This window comes from Strix aluco, chromosome 15 (assembly GCF_031877795.1).
Source record: "Strix aluco isolate bStrAlu1 chromosome 15, bStrAlu1.hap1, whole genome shotgun sequence".
Classification (NCBI taxonomy): Eukaryota; Metazoa; Chordata; class Aves; order Strigiformes; family Strigidae; genus Strix; species Strix aluco.
The window spans coordinates 13,487,433-13,505,862 of NC_133945.1; the positions used below are offsets into that span (position 1 = coordinate 13,487,433).

Genomic DNA, 18,430 nt, shown 5'->3' on the forward strand with positions numbered 1-18,430 from the left:
GCGGCGCCGGGCCCGCTCCGCTGAGGGCGGAGATGGCCACCAAGCGCCTGGCCAGGTGCGGGCCGCGGGGCCAGGCACTGGGGGGGCCGGGGGACCCTCCCTCTGAGGCCCCTGAAGGGGCCGTGGGGGGCGATGGCGGGCGGGTGAGGCCCTGAGGGCGGCTGGGGCGTCGACGGGGGGACCGGCAGCGGGGTGGGGGCGTCTGCCCGCCCCAGGCGCAGAGGGGAGGGGGATGCGGAGGCCCCGGGGATGCGGAGGTCCCTCAGCACGGGGGATGCTGAGTCGGCACCGCTGCGGTCCGCAGGCAGCTGGGGCTGGCGCGGAGCAGCGCGCGGGCGCGGAGCAGCGCGCGGCCGGCGGCGGGGCAGCGCTTCGGGTACCTGATCGTCATCGACTTTGAGGCCACGTGCTGGCGGGACGCGGCGCGGGGCGGCCCCGAGATCAGTGAGTGCGGCGGGACCGGGCGGCGCGGGCGGAGCCGGGCGGGGGTGGCCGGACACCGAGCGGCTGCAGCAGCCCGGGGAGGAGGCGGGGGTGCCCGGGGTCTGGCGTGCATACGCCGGGAGGCGGCTTTAAACGTTGTGTCTTCAGTACATTGTGCTCTTAATAACGCCCGACGGTTCCACCCCAGTTTAAAGCACATGGAATAGTTCCTGTGAACAGCTTTAACCTTCCTGGCATTGGGGGTTTTTGGGTTGTTTTTCCTCATTTTGTTTTTGTCACAGTTGAATTTCCAGCAGTCCTGTTAAACACTTCAACGGGAGAGATTGAATCTGAATTCCACACATATGTCCAGCCCCAGGAGCATCCTATTCTCTCTGAATTTTGTACAGAACTAACTGGCATAACACAGGTATGATTGCTATTTAGCATTATTTTACACCAGTATAATCGCTATTTACTGTTTTATTTAAAGAGGCCTTTAAAGGGCTAAAAAGAAATAAACCTCAAATTTCAGTGCATACTAACACATCTAACACATACATCTTGTTCTGTTCCATAAAGAATCAAGTTGACGAAGGAGTCCCTCTAAACATTTGTTTATCACAGTTTTTGAAATGGATTCAAAAGATACAAAAGGAGAAGAAAATTATATTCAGTACAGATATTCTAAGTAATTCTACCTCAGAAGCAAAAGCATGTACCTTTGTTACTTGGACAGGTAAATAAAATTTTCATTTGCTTTTTCTATGGGGTAAGCCCACATAAAAACTTAACATTTGGTGGTGCTAGTGAGATTGTGTCTTCACTTCTAGGCAGCCAAAATCCTGGTTTTGGATATTAAAGATGTGCAATATTGGGATAAGACTGAAAATATAAAATTCATTGAATCCTGACGTTCACTACATCTTTGTTTCCAGGGTCTCGTTACATTTTTCTGCTTTACATATAGTGAACTGTGTCACAGTTCTTAATGTGTCTAAATGATTTAATGAGGTCTTTGAGATCTTTACCCATGGGAAGTCATTCCTTAATATCAACAGGCATTCACTTATCTTGATGTCCCATTGCAGCAACCCTAGTGCTTTTCATGTACAGAGACTTCATTAGCCTGTGCCTCCTGTCCAGCAGTACAGGACGCTACTACTATGTTGATGTTATGTCCCTTTATATAGATTTTAAGCCATGTTTATGTAGATTTTAGGCCAGTTCTTTAGAGATGGATTATTTGTGTTTTTTTTCTGTGCAGACTGGGACCTGGGTGTGTGTTTGCAGTATGAATGTAAAAGGAAGCAGCTGCGAAAACCTGACATTTTAGATTCCTGGATTGATCTCAAAGCAACGTACAGGGTGAGACGATCGACAGACTCTGAAACATTTATACCCGTGTTATTATCTCAAAGGCTACCTGTATCTGAGGTTACAAGCCAGTGTTGTATGTTCCAGTGACTACAGTAACCCATTTGTTTTCCTTCCATGTTGTTATCACTCAATAACAAACTGCATGCCCTAGAACTGTGTGAATTTTAATAGAAATCTTAGTGCTAGGAAAACAACCTGGTGTTATTGTTAGATAAATGAATGATAATCCTAGGACAATTTTTTGAGCTGCTCTTCCTTTCCTGACATCTTTTGCTCTGCTTGCTTCCTAACTTCCCTCGTTTTCTGTGCTCATATTGCTGTCTTACATTGCTGCATAGAAAATAGTCATCATCATCTGTTAGAGGCACTTAAAGGTCTAGCATGCGGGCTGCACTTGGACCAGAAAGTATATTCTGAATAGCATGAATAATGCAGAAAAAATGAACATATATTTTGTTACATAGTCTACACTGCAGCAGAACTCTAAAGTGGGGGCTAAGAGCACCAAAGCGTACCTTTCCCTGTGTAGTCAAGGAAACTTTCAAAGCGTGGTCCGGGAGTCTACCTGTCCTGACACTTGGAGCTTAGGCTCTTAACCTCGGTATCAGAATTAGGCCTCTCAAGATAAACAGCGTGACTATTCCCCCTTTCTTGTGATCAAATGAGATGCTGGGAGTGAGTAGCGATACTCACTTTTTCTTGTTTAAAAATAATTTATACCCATGCCAAATATATTAATGCCCGTGCCTTTGCAATATGCAACAGTTCAAACATCTCAAGATATTATTTATAGTTGTATTCTTCAGCGCTGCTCTGTTAAGGCCTTCATCAATGTAAGCTATAAAGTGCAAATGAATGACTCCAGAGCTAAGACAGAACAGATTAGTTTAAGACAGAGAAAGGATTCATGGTTCTTTCCATTCCAGTTTGTTACAGGGTAAGTCACTGTTGTTATTTTTAAATTAAGATACCTCGCTTGTATGATTGCCTTGTGAGATTTATTATTCATAAGGTGATATTTCTGAAATGGTTTTCTCTTCACTATGAAGAGGTTTTGAAATGCTTTACGTTAAGCACCTGCATTTTTTTTCCTTAGGCCTTCTATAATAGGAAGCCTAAAGGGCTAAATGGTGCTTTGCAGGATTTGGGGATAGCTTTTGCAGGACGGGAACATTCTGGTAAGTATGATATGATGATCCTCATTTTAATATATATATTTTTTATAAAGCTAAATAGCTACTATTTAGCTTTAGTTGGCTAAACTAAAGCAGCTAGTAATAGCCAGTCATTACTCTAAATAGTAACAATTGTTTCCAGGTTATGCAATGTTCTGTCCAACAAAAACATCAGAACAAGAAAGGCTAGATGCTTCAAAAATCAGAGTTTCTACTTTCTAACCTCATACTTTATTTTTGAAATTTCCTAGTGCTATTGAGTGCAAGATCAATTTCTGAATTGCTAGGGTGCAAAAGAGGTGGAGGAAGGATAAGGAAACTTGATTTTACCTGATAGCTCTGGACAGCATATTAGTGTAACGATACCAGCACAGTATGATTTATTTTTTTTACATGATTAATAAAACAGAACAAGGATTTTCAAAATTGTGGATATATATTCAGCTCTGGATTGCTTCTTTAGCTGTTTCAGCACAGGGAATTTTTTGGAATTTTTTACTTCCACTTCCCTTTTTTGAACTGGATAACTATGTGTTGGAGTTCTATGAATCCCTGTCATTTATGTGAGGCTTACCTAGATTTCATTTTTCCTCTAATAAGAACTATCCCCAGTAGTAGTTTAAAAAGTAGACATTAATATAACCATATTTTTTTAAGGGTTGGATGATTCTCGGAATACTGCCCGTCTTGCTTGGAGGCTGATATGTGATGGTTGTGTGCTGAAGGTTACTAAATCTTTGGATAAGGTTAGTATCTACTTCATATCTCCCCTTCTACTTACTTTGTAGCCTGGAAAACAGATGGAAGGTGAGCTATGCAAATAATAAACCCAGCATCTTGACTATGAATTGAACTGAACATCCCTTGGCTGATAAGCTTATTAATTTTGTGCATCGATTCCTAAAACTTCTGGGTATTAACTTTGCAAAATCTCCTTTTGTTTATGGTCCCCCCAGGCACATCAGAAGAATAATTTAATTTCTAGAACACTGACTATAAACTTCACTGACAAGACTCCACTGGGAAGTAACCGCAGACCTGAAACATCTAGAGATGGAACTTGTGAAACAAACTCTCTGGCTGAGAGAAACCAGGACGGCGTTGCTGGAATTAAGATAAATTTGAATGTACAAACTGAAGAACAACAGAGCACTTCCACTGATTCCTCTGCAGATGTCCACATTGTACCTAGCAGCAGCTCAAGGACTGGGTCACGTGCTCAAGCACAAAGATCTTCAGCAGCATCTACTGACAGGTTTCCTGTTCCTCTTGAGCAGGCACAGCAATCCCCCAGTACTGTAGCAACAGGCATTTGGCAAGGATTGGGCAGTGAGCAGCCTCTGAGTACAGCCAGGTCTGGTCCTCCAGCACACAGACCAGGACTAGTGCTGGTCTCCACCACCATCAGCTCAGTTAATGTCTCCAATGAGGAGATCAGTACTAGTTCTGACTGCTTATCTCTGCTGACTGACTGGGAAGATGTCGCTTTAATACCAGAATCTCAACATGAACAAAATTCAAACTGTGTTCAATTCAAAGATGACTCAAGTACAGATATTTTAACAGTGTTTGAAGAGAAAACAATTTCAAACCAATTGACTGTGATAAGTTCAGATAATCAAAGTTTGGAGAAAACTGTAGTACCTGTGGAACCTCTGAAATCTACCATTTACAAAAGTCCTGATACTGCTATCTATAATGTAGGAACAGTACAAAGGCAGACTTCAAATTTTTCAGCTTTGAAGTTACCATCTGTAAAGGTAAATGCTATTTCAGCACAATCAGCATTAACTAGAAATTATCCTACTCCTTTGGAGGTTCCTAAAAGAAAGCCAACTAGTCCAAAAACGTTCCCACCAGCAAAAAAACAGTCTTTCGCTATATATCAAGAGAAATCTTCATCTCTTGATCACTCCTCACCTTTAAGAAGTTCAGATTTGCCCAGAGTGTCTCCTGCCATTCTGAACTCCACAGTCAATTTGAATCAGTCTGTAAGAGCTGTGAAAAATGGAAAACCAACTCCCCCTCTGTGTAACTGCGGTCGAAGAGCTAAAAAACTGTATGTGTCAAATGCTGGTCCAAATCATGGCAAAGCATTTTTTTGTTGTCCTGTTGGCAAGCATGAAGGTAATAAGAAAGGTTGTGGATACTTCAAGTGGGAATATGTGCTTCTAAAGGAGAAATCTAATGGTCTCACCCAGAATGCAGATGCTTTGACCTCTCTTGGAACTTATGCTAGTAACTTAGGAAATTCTTCCAACAAAAAATACTTGTGTCTTAGACCCTCTATGAGAACTTGAAAGTTGATAATTTTTTTTATCTGAATCTTAAGCACGATCAACTAACTGATTTTAATATAATCAGGACAGTCACATGATGTCAGATATATGTTCTGAGAATGGGACAAAAATGACATTGCTTGGTTAACATAGATAAAAATGGAAATTGCTCAAGCATACAAAAATATCAATATATCATAAAGTGCTGTTAATGAAGTGTGAGAGAACAGCCAAAACTAGTAAGTGCTAAAATTAAAAGTATGAGCAACTGTTGCTACACATCTTAAATTTCTGCTTTATTATGTATTTTAAATTATTTACTAGTCCAGTCCTTAAAGACCATTTTAATGATACAGATTTTATTTATGCTATTTTTTCTAAATATACTGTGTCAGGATTATAACTACCTTAAAAATGTATTTAGTTGTTGCACTGCTCAAAAGTGAATTTTGAAGCAATAGTATTCTCTTAAATTCTTACTGTTTTTTTATCATTTAAATGAAATAACAATAAAGATAAAATGCTAGTGATAGTTCATTAAATAGTTTATTTAACACACATCTGTTGCTCTCTTGACTATGAGTTTCCCATTTCATTTGTGTCATTCTGCTTGCTTGTGTACTATTAGTTATTAGTGTAGTACCTGGGACAGTCACATATTGGGAATTGGGTAAGAATTTATTCAAACCTAAACTAAGAAGGACATAGTACAATGTCTTTTACTTTATGTCACTGAGTAAATCTGCAATATTTTACTTTGTAAAAAATTCCATAAAAAAGCAACAAGTACTTCTAATCTTTTCTCCACTCCTTCTGGCGCAGCTCATTTCTTCTGATCTTCCCGCTAATAGTTTTTGGTAACTGTTCAACAAACTCCATCTATTGGGAAATGGAGGAAATTGCAATACAAAACAACATACAGTTTACCTAAATTTTACTTTCTTAACCTCAGTGGCATAGACTTATTAGCCACATAATTTTCACTACCATAAGACAGCGGGTGCTAACTGTTAGTTGGGTATTTGAGCACTCACCTTCCTCGGATACTTGTATGGAGCAGTAACTTTCTTAACGTGGTCTTGTAGCTCTTTCATCATTTTTTCCGGATCATGTGAAGCATAGTCAGGTGTTAAAACAATAAAGGCTTTCACTACCTAAAGAAATTATGGCAGCAATGGTTTAAATGCCAATGAAACAGTTATTACACAACTACAATTTGAAACTCTAACCAAACATTTGCTGACAAACTGCAGAATAATGTATTGGGTAGGTACAGAAAGCTTTGCCAAAGTCTGTGTGTGCTTGCTATTGGTCTGGACTGTGCAGGCAGTTTATATACATTTAATAAAGATGAAAAACTAAGTATTTGACAGGGAAAGCTTCAAAGTGTGCTTTTGTTACATTTGGGGCAATTGCCTTGGTCAGTTTTTCCTGCATGGATTCTCAACTGTCTGACAGAGTAGAAATGCCATCTTGAATTCATTTAACTTAAAAAATAAAAAAAACCCCCACCCCTGGATAGACAAATCCCTTGGAAGTTGGGCTTTATTAGCTCTGGTATGCATAAAGTTATTTAAATATATAAGCTTGTTTACCTCTCCTCTGATGGGGTCTGGACTGCTGACAACTGCAGATTCCACCACTGCAGGATGCTCTACTAGAGCACTTTCTACTTCAAAGGGTCCAATACGGTATCTTTAAAACAGAGGAAAGGGCTTTTAGCTGTATTTGATAACACATAAGCATAATTTCACATCTGAATCATCTGTGTTATTCAAATTTAATTTACTGTTAGTCAGTCTTAAATTACCCAGCAGAATTAATGACATCATCAGCTCTTCCAACAAACCAGAAGTATCCATCCTCATCCATCATCCCCCTGTCGCCAGTGACATAAAAATCCCCACGTATTGTTGCCTCTGTTTTCTCTGGATCATCCTAGGAAATATTAAATTGCATTTTACATGAAAACTACCTGAAAAATACATGAAATTGCATTCTAACATAGTCAGCATATAAGTTATGGTACAGTCAAATATTCAAAAATTTCAGCTTTTCAGACTGGTCCATACTGTGGTCATGGGCATCAGATTCAAGTGGGACATTAATAATAGAGAATTATTAATTCACCATTACTAAGCTACAAAACTAGATATAAAATTGTGGTAAATGAATGAAGTTTCACTACTTGTGACTAAATATGTAATCATAATATATTATGCCACACAGCTTTAGGGAACACTGAAAGTTGCAAAAATAGGTAGGCTCATGGAACTGAGAATTCACTTTTAGGTGATTATCCTTTAATGATTTTTTTTTCCTTTGTATTTCTAGCATCTCCTATCTTTGAGATTTTTTTTTTTCACCCCCCCAGAAAAGTTTTGCCTCAGCACAGTGCAAGTAACAAGTGCTTTGTACAGCCAATGCAACTTACTCTGTAAGAATTTTTCTAGGCAGTATGCATGGTGTTCCTTTCCCACATGGTCAGTACTGCTCAGAAGACCTGACTGTAGGCTGATACCACCCATAAAACTAAGGTTTCCTGGTGTCAGAACTGAAAGCACTATGCTTTTTTTCTACTGGTTGTTGGACTGAAAATTCTGACATGGAGAAAAAAACTGAAAAATGTTGCTGTGCATGAAACACTCCATGAAGCTCAAATCTGGAGGGAAGGGATTTGAACAGTGTGCTACTTCTCAGATGGGGGCTCTAGCCCTTAGGTCAAAGAGTATTTTGGGATTAGAGGGTTTGTCAAAAATTTCCCTTTCTGTTAAGGAAATAACAATTGAAAGTGGATTTTAACTTGCTAGGCAGGACAATCTCATCAAACACGTAATTGTTTGTATCAGTAGACCAAGCATCTGCAGGAAAAAAACCAGAAATCCCTCTTTCCTCCCCACAGGTTTTTAGACTGGTAATCAGAGTATATGTAAATGAAATGGAGCATCAGATTCCTTGTGACAGAGATTTAACAGGATATCTACTCTTACTGTAGAAATATTCTTACAGCATAGCAAGTAAAAAGAAAAGGCGATCTTGTAGGTTTTACTCTGATGGCAATATCTCCTTCTTTTCCAGGAGGCAGAATATTACTGTTTTCATCTATAATCTAAAAATAAACAAAACACAGTTTTATTGTCTTGGAGCCAAAAAGCATTAAGTTAAAGTCATAGAATCTTAGTGCGCACTTAAAATACATAATTGAATTTTTTGGGGGGGGGGGGGGGGCGGAAATGATTTGCAGCAGTAGGGGATCTTACTCTGACAACTGAAGTGTAAGATTATTACTAATCCACTGCACTTTGTACTATGTCTTTTATCTGAGGAATGCCAAGTACTATGCAAACATGTAATGAAGTTAGTAAGACCCCAGGGAAGATCATAAGTAATGTGGTGGGAAAGCTTAGAACCGAAAGAATATTGCAAATTGATCTGGTGCTAGAATCTGCTTCAGCGGTTTTGTTATCACCAGGAAATAACATTCATTCCCACTCTTCCTTAACTCAGCAATTTAATTTCTATCATTGCCTTAAAGTTTGATATCCAACTGTCAGTTAGCAGTGGGTTGTCATCTATGTTGGCAAGGATGGCGCAACAGGGACATCCAATTGCTTATTTTGCATGCTCAATTTAGGGCAGTAACATGCATTTCTTCACTCTTTCATTCACTGCTGAATGATGGTACATCGTACAACTCCACATTAGAGCTCTCAGATTTCCTCTTTAGTGGAAAGTGATTATGCAATAGAGAGAGACTGAGTCACCAGAGATACAATACCTTGACATCATACTCTGGAGATGGCTTTCCCATAGAGCCAGGTTTGATTTTCATTCCCTTAAAATTTCCACAGATCAGCACCTGTAACAAGTGGTGTTGGGTTTTTTTTCCTTGGTTGGTTGTTTGGTTTTTTTTTAATTAAACTGTGGCCTGTATATTCAGTTTTTAGCTTAGGTTTAAAATACTCAGCTAATATTGTGTGTTTCTATAGGAAATACTAATTGTCTTCATTATAATCATATATCCAATGATTGAAAAACAGTCCTTGGATTTTGGCTGAAGCTGTTATGATTGTTCTATGACTTACAAAAAATGATTTTTCCAGTGTTGCTTATTGCAATTGACTTTTCCCCTAAGTCATAACTATTTATAATAATTTTAATCGCTTTTTCTTGGCAACCTGAGTGGAATTTATAGCTGTATCTGTAAAGTGGACATTTTTACATTTGTAAAGCAGAACATACAGTTTCTGTCTGTCCATAGCCTTCATGAATATCCAGCCCAGTCTGCGCTTTCCATTCTTCCATAACGTCAGGGTTGATTGGCTCCCCAGCACTCACACAGTGCCGCAGGCTTTTGAACGTATAGCTTAGTGGGAAAGAGAAAACAAATAATTGGCAGTCATCTATCTGCTATGTCCCATTCACTACTGTATTCCTGTATTGTGGGGTCCTTTCTACATAAAACCAAATTTGTTACTGAGTCCTGTTCATTCCATTTGAACTGTGTAGTGTTAAACAAAAACAAACCCGAAAAAATGCAAATAAAGAAAAAAACCTGCTGTTTTACTTTTGTATTATTTTAGAAAATCAAATGATCAATATACTGTTTCTAACCCTAGAATCTGAACTGGGGTCTAAACTGAAGAGGTATAACAAAGTTCAACCCTAATGACAATAAAAACTCACAGAAGGGTTAAAGGAGGCCACAGTCTTTCATACATTTCACCAAGCTGTGCTGACACACACACACACACTTCTTGTAGCTTATAGTATTGGAAGAACAAGTGGAAAAACAAATGGAGGGGGTATGTGATTATAAAAGCGCTTCTGAAGATACATTAATCATGATATCATGGGTATCCTATTACATCCTCAGCTAAACTGCTTTTCAAAGTCTTATCAAAGTTCACTGTAATTTATGAAATCTGAGATGGTTAAGCTACCCCTAAATCCTTATTCTGACTTTGTTCCTAATACTTAAGATTCAAAATGTTGAGAAATAACTGAGCTGTGTTACTGTTATGCCATTGTAAATCTGGAATAAAATCAAGGAGACATGAGCATTTGGTCTACTGTTTTGATCAAATACACCAACAAGGATAGTCTGCTCTTGCTTACCTGGACAGTTTATGTTGCACAAACATTCGATAGGCAGTTGGAGGAGAACAGAAGACAGTTATGGGAAATCTTGAGAGACTCTAGAGAATTTAGAATAAAAAAAGTAAATGTTGCCAATATACTGAAACCTGTGAGGTTTCATCTTCATTGTAAGAGATAATATAATGATCTCTGCATCCAGCTTATGAAACGAACAAAACATTGTGTCCTAAAAGCAGTTAGCTCTGTACTTGCCAACACCAACATACAGCAGTTACATTTAATTAGTTTCTTCTTCAAAACAGAATCTACATAGTTTTCCAATTAGTTCAACACACCAAAGTTTTTTGCTCTCGAAAGCTTGACAGTTTCTCTTGCAGAATTTCTTCATAATTGCAGTTTAAGTAGAAAATGAGTAAAATCATAAGCCTACTTTTTCAGATGCTCTGGAGGTGTTACAACTGTCAGTGTTCTTCAACATACCCTAACATTTACTAGCAATTTCCAGCTATCTAATTAACATGGATATGATGAAAAGTAATTCCATGCAAAATGAAACATGGTATTCTTTTTCAAAGTGTGTGGAGGATGTAAGAAAATATAACGTTGGTGCCTTTTGTTGAAATTCAACCTTGCTGCCTCTTCACTCCTTAACTTTGAATTAAACGGTGCAGGCAACTGAAATTCTCATTCATCTGTTATTGGTGCTTATTTTAATAACACCACCAAAGTGCTCCATGAATCCCAGAACCATTTCTTGTGTACTTCACTTTTAGGCCTAATAACATATGTTTGCAGGTTTGTGCAGACAAATCCAGAGCAGAGTATATGATGAAACTCTCTGGATGTCAAATATGCTTTTGTTTTGGGGTACATATTTGCAGCACTCACTACTTATCAGCTGGTTACTGCCTGGTGAAAGTTATAATTGTACTGTGTTCTGCCCCTGTGCAGCACCAGGGGAAATGAAAATCTGGGCAAGACCAGCCAGAGACAATAGTGCTGTTTGTTGCTGGGCTCTCCTCCCTTACCTCAAAGACAATGCGTGGGTCAAAGTGTGGCATCTTATGTACAAATACACATGCCCCTTGAATCCATGGCGAAAAAATGCTGCTCCAAGCTGACTTTGCCCAGCCTGTGTCTGATGTATTCCAAAATATATCTGAGGAAGTCAAGTCCAGCCAGTACCTGGTAACACAAGGAAACAGTCCACAGTCTCTATTTGGCAGGAATAAGGTAAATATTAAAACATCAACAAGAGATGTGCTAGTGAAGCAAATGCATCACTGGTTGTCTTGGGTAAATGGCAATTAGAAAAGGATGAATTTCTGAGCAGGAGTAAGTCACAGCATAGTGAGGATGTCATCAAGGATAGACTGATGTTGCATTTTTCTCAGGGAAAAATTATACTGACACACAAGCTAACACCACCTCAGAACATGGTGGTATATGAATATGTATGAGATTGCTGGGGTTTTGCTGAACTAACTTTTAGGGATAAGGATTATTTTGTTTACTTACTTCTAGTTTGGTATTTTCTGATTGTTATTCTTTGCCTGTTAGAGTGAAGTGCACTGCCATACGAATTTTATAAACAACACTGCTTTATAAATTTAAAGATTCTGCACTATCAGCATTTTGTTCCTGCAGGAGCTGTGTCTAATCCAGACAAACGCGAATTCAGAGGCCTAACAGACCCAGGTTTTTTTCCCTTTATGGTACAGACTTCATAAACTTGTGATGATGTTCAGTTCACAGGCAATCTATTAACTATACAGAATGAAAAATTTACCAAAAGTTAAAGAAAATGTTAAAAAGAAGTTACTGACTACATGACTGCTATGTTCTCTATGAACTAAGGCAGCTGGACTCAAACTGTCTTGTTTTATGGAAAAAAACTCCCACTTTTTGGGATGTAAAACAACTGCTGTTTTTTTTAACTACTGAAACAAAAGCTTCTGGTAAAAATCTTGTATTTCTCTTCCTTCTGCTATGTGACCAGTTACAGAAATATGTCTGATTTAAAGTGATATTTGTACCTTCCACTTACTGTGAGGCCAATACCATAGCTGCTGTGTGAATGTTGAGTCATTTTTGGAGATCCTGTAGTTCCACTGGTAAAATAGATAGCCATTGGATCTTGACACTTTGTGGTCACACAGTGGTGATCAGAAGAAGCATTTCTTAAAATAAGCAAAATGATGAAGATTTGAAAGTGTGACTTACACATTTTTGAAAATATTTAACCAAAATAAATGCAGCAATCAAAAGTGTCATAAACATTGATATTTTTCCACTGTGCAGTCCTAAAAGGGTGAAAAAATACTGGTGTGTGCCAACATTTCCTATGCAAAACAAACCACTGTGCTTTCCTTTCATTATTGCTGTGGTGCTTTCACAGTGGTATTTACTCACTTCAGGAGATCTTTAAAGTTCAGCCATCCTTCTCTGTGGCTGTCTGACACAAGCAACTTGAATTTCAGAGATTGGCATTCAGCCCCAACTGAGTCTACAGCTGGTGCGACAGATTCATCAGTGATGATACACTTTGCCTTGGATTTCTGTAGTCGATGAAGAATGTCCTTTGCTGTCAACTGCTGTGTGCCAGGAATCAAGACAGTTCCTAAAGGAAAGGAAGGGGAGTGGAAAAACAGCCTCAACATTTAAGAATAACACCTGTACTTACAAGCAGACTTCAGCTTAGTTTGTTCTTTTGAGTGAGACAGAACTGTACTAAAAGCAGTACTTGGCCCTACATTTATAAATATACTGATTTCTTTGATGGATTAAATGCTATGTGAGGATTCAAGTTAGCAAACACTGTATTGATCATGGGACACTAAGAGAAATCAACAGAATAACTTTCCTTGTTCTACAAACACTGCCCCTAGAACATGCCATCTCGCTGGATTTGACTTCGTTACTGGGAAGCATAGCTGTTGCCTCACAAGGTATATTGCTAGTGTTTGTGAGGCACCAAGACATGCTGGGTTGTAAATACTGGGAAGCTGAGTATTTAACAGATCCCACAGGGGAACACGTGAAACACTTCATTAAGTGTGGGCTAATTTCACTGCAAGTTAGCAAGAGGGTGCATTTGTGATGCATTAAAAGTGCTGGAAAACAGAGAATGACAGAGGCACATGGACTCACAGGGTTTCCTCAACAGCTAGAGTGTGCACAAAAATCCTAAAAGCACCATGAAGAAAAAACTTGGCATGAAGAGTGTTTTTGACCAGCATGACACTAGTTCCTCCTCATTAGCATGTTGGTAGTTCTGAGTGCATTAAATAGCAGGGATTGGTTTAAGTCACAACTTCTGTACCTATATACCTTTTCTATGCTTTTACTAACCTGTTCTCATGCAAGCCACATTCACCAGCCACCATTCCGGGATCCGGGGCAGAATCAGAATAACTCTGTCTCCCCACTGTAGACTGCAGGCATCAGAGAGTACATTTGACACTTTCCTGGACAGCACTCCCAGTTCCTCAAAGCTCCACTTCACCTCTTCTCCAGCACCATCTACCCACCATAATGCAGGGTTTTTAGACTTTTTTCCCTCCTACAGAACAACAGGGTACAGTACAAATGTTTCATTTTAGAAACACTTTGCCTTTACCTTATGTTTGAGGAAGAAAAGCTTATCACTTATTCAGTGCTGGAGAAACCTGGGGATGCAACAGAAATTTGCCACTGCGGATTCCAAATGTAGCAGAGAACCTTCCCTTAGAAAGAACAGCCTACAAATCTAATTCAGGAAACTAAATTTGTATTCCTTTCCTGAGTTCCTCATCTTACAGTCTGAAGAGGTTGTACAGTAATCAGCGCAGAGAAAGAAGAATCTTTTTGGCTCAGATCATGCCAACAAAGCAGCTGACGAAAGTGAGTACTTCTGGGTTGTGCCCCAGAGTCTCCTGAGCCCTCAGAGCTCATTTTCAACTTCATCTGGATTTGGGCCTCTCTGGTACTTCTGAAAATTAAATCAAAGTTTCAAAAGCATACACCCACACAGTGTGACCTTTAATCAGTGTCTCACCTAACTGATGTGTGAAGTGATTTGAAATGTGTGCGTATGATGTGCTTTAAAGGGGGCCAATGCATTTAGCAGTAATAGTGTAGTAAGTCACCTCCTGAGCAAAAAATTCACTGGGGCAGTGAGAATATGACACAATGTTATCTATTTGAAGGTACAATAGCACTAAGGTTCATTTTCAGGGGAGCAGATTTTATCTGTGCACTTCAGGGGGCAAAACCTCTTCTCCAGAGGCTGTTCCTTGCTCTGTTCACAGCCTGCCAAAGACTGTTTTTTTCTGCAAAAGGAACAAGTGTGCCAGACAGGTGATACCTCTGCTCTGTTCTTGCTGCCAGGCTGGACATAACTGCATTTAGCTCCTCATCATGAACAGCCTGAGCCTGCAAAACCAGTCCTACATCCACAGAGGCCAGACCTATGTAGTAGAAAGGTGAAAGACCTATACTTCATGGGTTTTCTTCTGTATTCTCTTTCATTGCATAGAGTTTAAGTCTGGTTTGGGGTTCAAAGTTGTTCAGTTTTGTAGATTCCGAGTCCTTGACGCAAAAGATTTCACATTTGGGATACGTGGGTATCTACAATATTTATTATTCATTCCACAGGCAGGCAGTGAAACACACAGAGGTCAAGTGATTTCCCTGGCACATCCAGGTAGGGTGCATGTCACGGCTGATGGCAGAATTGATGCAAGGTTTAGGTTCAGTTCAGAGTCTCATTTATGAAGCACTTATTTACTCACACTCAATCTCGCTGGAGTTACTGATTAAAGGAAAGAACTATTTGGACTCATGGATAGGACAGCGTGTGGCCTAAGGGATCTAAAGGTTCAAACTGCATGAGATGATCACCAGATTATAACCAGAACATAACCCCAGTGTCTTGGTTATTGGATTTGTCAGATACTCAGCATTAATGACCAGCATTAAATACTTCAGCATCAGAGAAACCAAGTAACTGTTACCTTTTCTACTTCAGTCCATCTGTCCAGCACATCTCTTGCAAAGTTGAAGTACTCTGGCACCTCTAGTCTGTACTGCTGTTTTATGGCTTCATAACTCCAAGAGGCACGAACTGGGTAGCACCGGCTGCAAAGTTGAAGAGATCTTCTCAGTGGAGCCCGCAGGGATGTAGCACTTGGGATCTTCAGTAAAAAATGCACAGCAGCAAGAGCCATAATAGTCTCTTCAAGGTTATTCCTTACTGATTATCTCTCCAAGAAATGCTACAGTGATACAAACCTGGTATTAGCCAATATGGTTTCAGAACAGCTTTTACAGTGAAATACACTGGAACAACAATCCCAACTGTTAATTGGAGTAACTACTGAGAACAGTTCCAGTTTGGCCATTGTCTGGCCCCTGCTCTCCAGTGACCATCATGCAGCTGAGATCCTCACCTGCAATCAACTAGCAGCACTCAGCCTTGTCATTGTGGCAGCTTTCCTATAATTCATGTTCCTTTCTTTCCTACAAGACCTGCTAATCTTGTAGATCACATTTCAGTTGCCTTATACAGCAGAGAGGCACTGAACACTACCCAAGCACTTCAGCTCTGACTTCTGTAAATGAAATGTCTGCTACTGGCTGACAATACAGAACCAACAGCATGAACGAAGATGTTGCACAGATAATCCAGCAATTGTGCACGAATTACTGGCTGACCATGGTGTCACTTGGTATGAAGATATTTACAGTTTTTCTAGTTTATCAGCACTGGGGATATATTGGTTGCCAGGAATGACATGAATGTAGCAAAGCCCTGGAAAGATTCTAAGTATCAATGTTTTAAACATTATTTTGATGTGTGGTCAGCAAAAAGCATCACTTTAAGAGACAGGGAAACTTTAAAAGACCCCCTGAAAAAGGATCCAAAATGCAAAGCCTTACTTCTCAAAAATAATCAACTTAGCAGGAGGCCTGAAAACTCTGAAGTCATTATTTTCATGCATTGTCAACTGTCTTTTATTTACAAAATATAAACACTGCTAGTTCCTTATGGAATTAATAACTATCCAGCTGTAAAATCATGTGATTTTAGTGATTTAGTGAAGTAAAGGGACATTTTTTGGATTTGTAACATTCTGTCTGCATATGACAAACACAGGAGAGAAACCCAGACAAATCAAAGACAGAGAAGGGCAGGGAGAAGAGGGAATGTGGACAGACAAGAGGCAAATCAGCACTGCTCCAGTGCCAGAAAATGTCCTGGCCAGCAGCTTGCAGGGGTGCATGGAGGGTCAGTTACCTTGTCAAAAGGCTGTCAATCCCAGCTTACTGCCTCTCTGCCTTGCACCGAAGTGAAGACCTCTCAGTGCTGGCATGTGTCATGGTCTGACTCCTTACACAGATCTCAGACTCCTGGCTGTGTGCCCGCTCTTGCACCATTATAGTGTCCGATGACCGACTCCTGCGTTCCTTACATGTACTTTGGACTACACAAGGGGCAGCCAAGTCCAGCACAGTGAGAAGAGCTGATAGGTTTCTGCAGAGGTCAGAGTGGAGGTAGAAAGTGTAAGTCCCAAATCTCTTCTGTTTCCTTTTCCTCTCCTCTTCCCACCCACCAGCCCACAGACGATCACAGTCATAAGACCCTGCTACAGCCAAATCACATCTGTTATGCTCTGGCTGGGGCAATGCAGAAGCAACAACCTTGTGACTGGCTTTGCAACTACACTGCTCAGCGGGTAGCTTGGGGGTTCCTCAGATAACCACAGCAGTTCAGTCATGACAACAGTGAGTATTGATTCCTGGGATGCTGCAGCTGGTGCCTGACCAGCTTTGCTAATACCTGGTGACTTGTGAGGTTTTGTAAGGGTTCTGCCTCATGTTCAGAAAGCACAGAGTTATGTGGTGCTCCAGCATTGCTGCCGCTTCTGCTCTGCTCCGAGGGGAGAGGCAGGAGGGAACATGTGCCACCCTCTGCCACCCAGAGCACAGCCCAGCATCACTGTGGGCACGGCTGTGGCATTGGTGTATGCCTCTACCTTCAGCCTCTCTTGCAAGGATGTCACTCACTAGGGAGCTAGGGACAGCTGTAGCTTAAATTGGGACATCAAGATTTGTAAGAGTTTGGCCGCCAGAGTCCTAAGTAGTTCCTGCTGTATCTCCATCCTCTAACCGTGGCTCTACAGTCAGCAGAGAGATTGATAACACCCATCTACATCTTTGGAGCAGAACAGTCCTCTGGGTGCTGATCAGTGAGGGTGACGCTGCACTTTCCTGGCATGTAGGTCCTGTGCTTTTGCCAGAACTCCCTCCTGGGGTTCTGCTGACATCTGTTTGTAAACAGCACACTCAAAGGAGATGTTAACCAGCTCCCTGAAATGTTCACTGCAGCAGAAAGAAACTGATTCAAAACAGAGTCCCCCAAACAACAAAGCTGCTCTCTACCTAGCCGTAAAGGGAGACCTACAGTCAGTCTGCAGTAGTGACATTTTAAACAGCAGTGACATTTTAAACAGTTCTTTGAAATGTGACAAAATCCTCCCAGAGGAAAGGCAGAGGAAGAGCCTTAAAGGGATTCCCTACCCAGAAGATCACATCACCCCAGAGGAGGCACGAACGTTAAGAGAAAATGACGGCAATGGCTTGTGATAAGAGCCAGTGAATGTGCCAGGAATACATAGGCAAGAAGATTTCCAGTTCAGGAAGAAAACTGTAACTTCCACAGTGACCTAACCTGTAACCTATTCCTTCGGTAGGGCATATAACTAATTTCCAGAGCACCCATGGGTATTTCCAAGTTCCCCAGCACTTTTCACCACAGAAGTATCCTAGTTACAATCTGAGTGGTTAATTGCATTTCCTCTGCACCACTCACAGCTGCCTGTAGAAATTCTTCCTCGTGTTTCAAACATGTCCTGACATGCTCAGCTCCAGAGACTATCACTATAATTCAACAGAACTTTGAGTCTTTCACACAACACCAGCCCTGCAAAGATTTAGTGATTTTATGTGTAGCAATAATCCCACCCATGTCTAACAACTGCTGCAGAATTATGTGATCTTCAAAGGCTTTGCATGAACAAAGCTTCAGACAAG

The 18,430-nt window shown here is 40.5% G+C and overlaps 2 protein-coding genes across 4 annotated transcripts; one reads left to right on the top strand and one right to left on the bottom strand.

Moving 5' to 3' along the window:
- The first annotated feature begins 32 nt into the window (after nucleotides 1-32).
- On the top strand, nucleotides 33-5,788 carry ERI2 (ERI1 exoribonuclease family member 2). Its single transcript, XM_074840490.1, has 8 exons — nucleotides 33-55; nucleotides 305-444; nucleotides 726-853; nucleotides 1,006-1,162; nucleotides 1,691-1,791; nucleotides 2,900-2,981; nucleotides 3,636-3,724; nucleotides 3,935-5,788. Exons 1-8 carry the CDS (start codon nucleotides 33-35, stop codon nucleotides 5,276-5,278), a joined length of 2,064 nt encoding a protein of 687 aa, XP_074696591.1. The 3' UTR covers nucleotides 5,279-5,788.
- Nucleotides 5,785-16,840, bottom strand: LOC141930409 (acyl-coenzyme A synthetase ACSM3, mitochondrial-like). 3 transcript variants are annotated; one of them, XM_074841184.1, is made up of 14 exons: nucleotides 16,635-16,840; nucleotides 15,352-15,612; nucleotides 13,709-13,919; nucleotides 12,770-12,977; nucleotides 12,394-12,537; nucleotides 11,386-11,542; nucleotides 10,376-10,455; nucleotides 9,500-9,623; nucleotides 9,036-9,116; nucleotides 8,265-8,366; nucleotides 7,068-7,195; nucleotides 6,853-6,952; nucleotides 6,292-6,411; nucleotides 5,785-6,136 (listed from the first exon to the last, which is right to left on the bottom strand). In XM_074841184.1, the coding sequence occupies exons 2-14, from the start codon at nucleotides 15,562-15,564 to the stop codon at nucleotides 6,050-6,052; spliced, it is 1,755 nt and encodes a 584-aa protein (XP_074697285.1). In that variant the 5' UTR covers nucleotides 15,565-15,612; nucleotides 16,635-16,840; the 3' UTR covers nucleotides 5,785-6,049. The 3 variants fall into 3 exon arrangements, 2 of the variants coding, with proteins under 2 accessions (XP_074697285.1, XP_074697286.1); XR_012625289.1 differs by having other exon boundaries at nucleotides 6,098-6,136; nucleotides 6,292-6,359; XM_074841185.1 differs by lacking the exon at nucleotides 9,036-9,116.
- Between the last annotated feature and the right edge of the window lie 1,590 nt (nucleotides 16,841-18,430).

What these genes read in the sequence shown, in the direction of transcription:
- LOC141930409 (XM_074841184.1), bottom strand. Translation starts at nt 15,564, where the DNA reads ATGGCTCTTGCTGCTGTGCATTTTTTACTGAAGATCCCAAGTGCTACA. An exon ending in GATGGACTGAAGTAGAAAAG is followed by an intron (nt 13,920 to 15,351) that starts GTAACAGTTACT and finishes GTTGTTCTGTAG; the next exon opens with GAGGGAAAAAAGTCTAAAAA. An exon ending in GCTATGGACAGACAGAAACT is followed by an intron (nt 9,117 to 9,499) that starts GTATGTTCTGCT and finishes CACTTGTTACAG; the next exon opens with GTGCTGATCTGTGGAAATTT.
- ERI2 (XM_074840490.1), top strand. Translation starts at nt 33, where the DNA reads ATGGCCACCAAGCGCCTGGCCAG. An exon ending in TACCTTTGTTACTTGGACAG is followed by an intron (nt 1,163 to 1,690) that starts GTAAATAAAATT and finishes TTTTCTGTGCAG; the next exon opens with ACTGGGACCTGGGTGTGTGT. An exon ending in ATCTCAAAGCAACGTACAGG is followed by an intron (nt 1,792 to 2,899) that starts GTGAGACGATCG and finishes TTTTTTCCTTAG; the next exon opens with GCCTTCTATAATAGGAAGCC.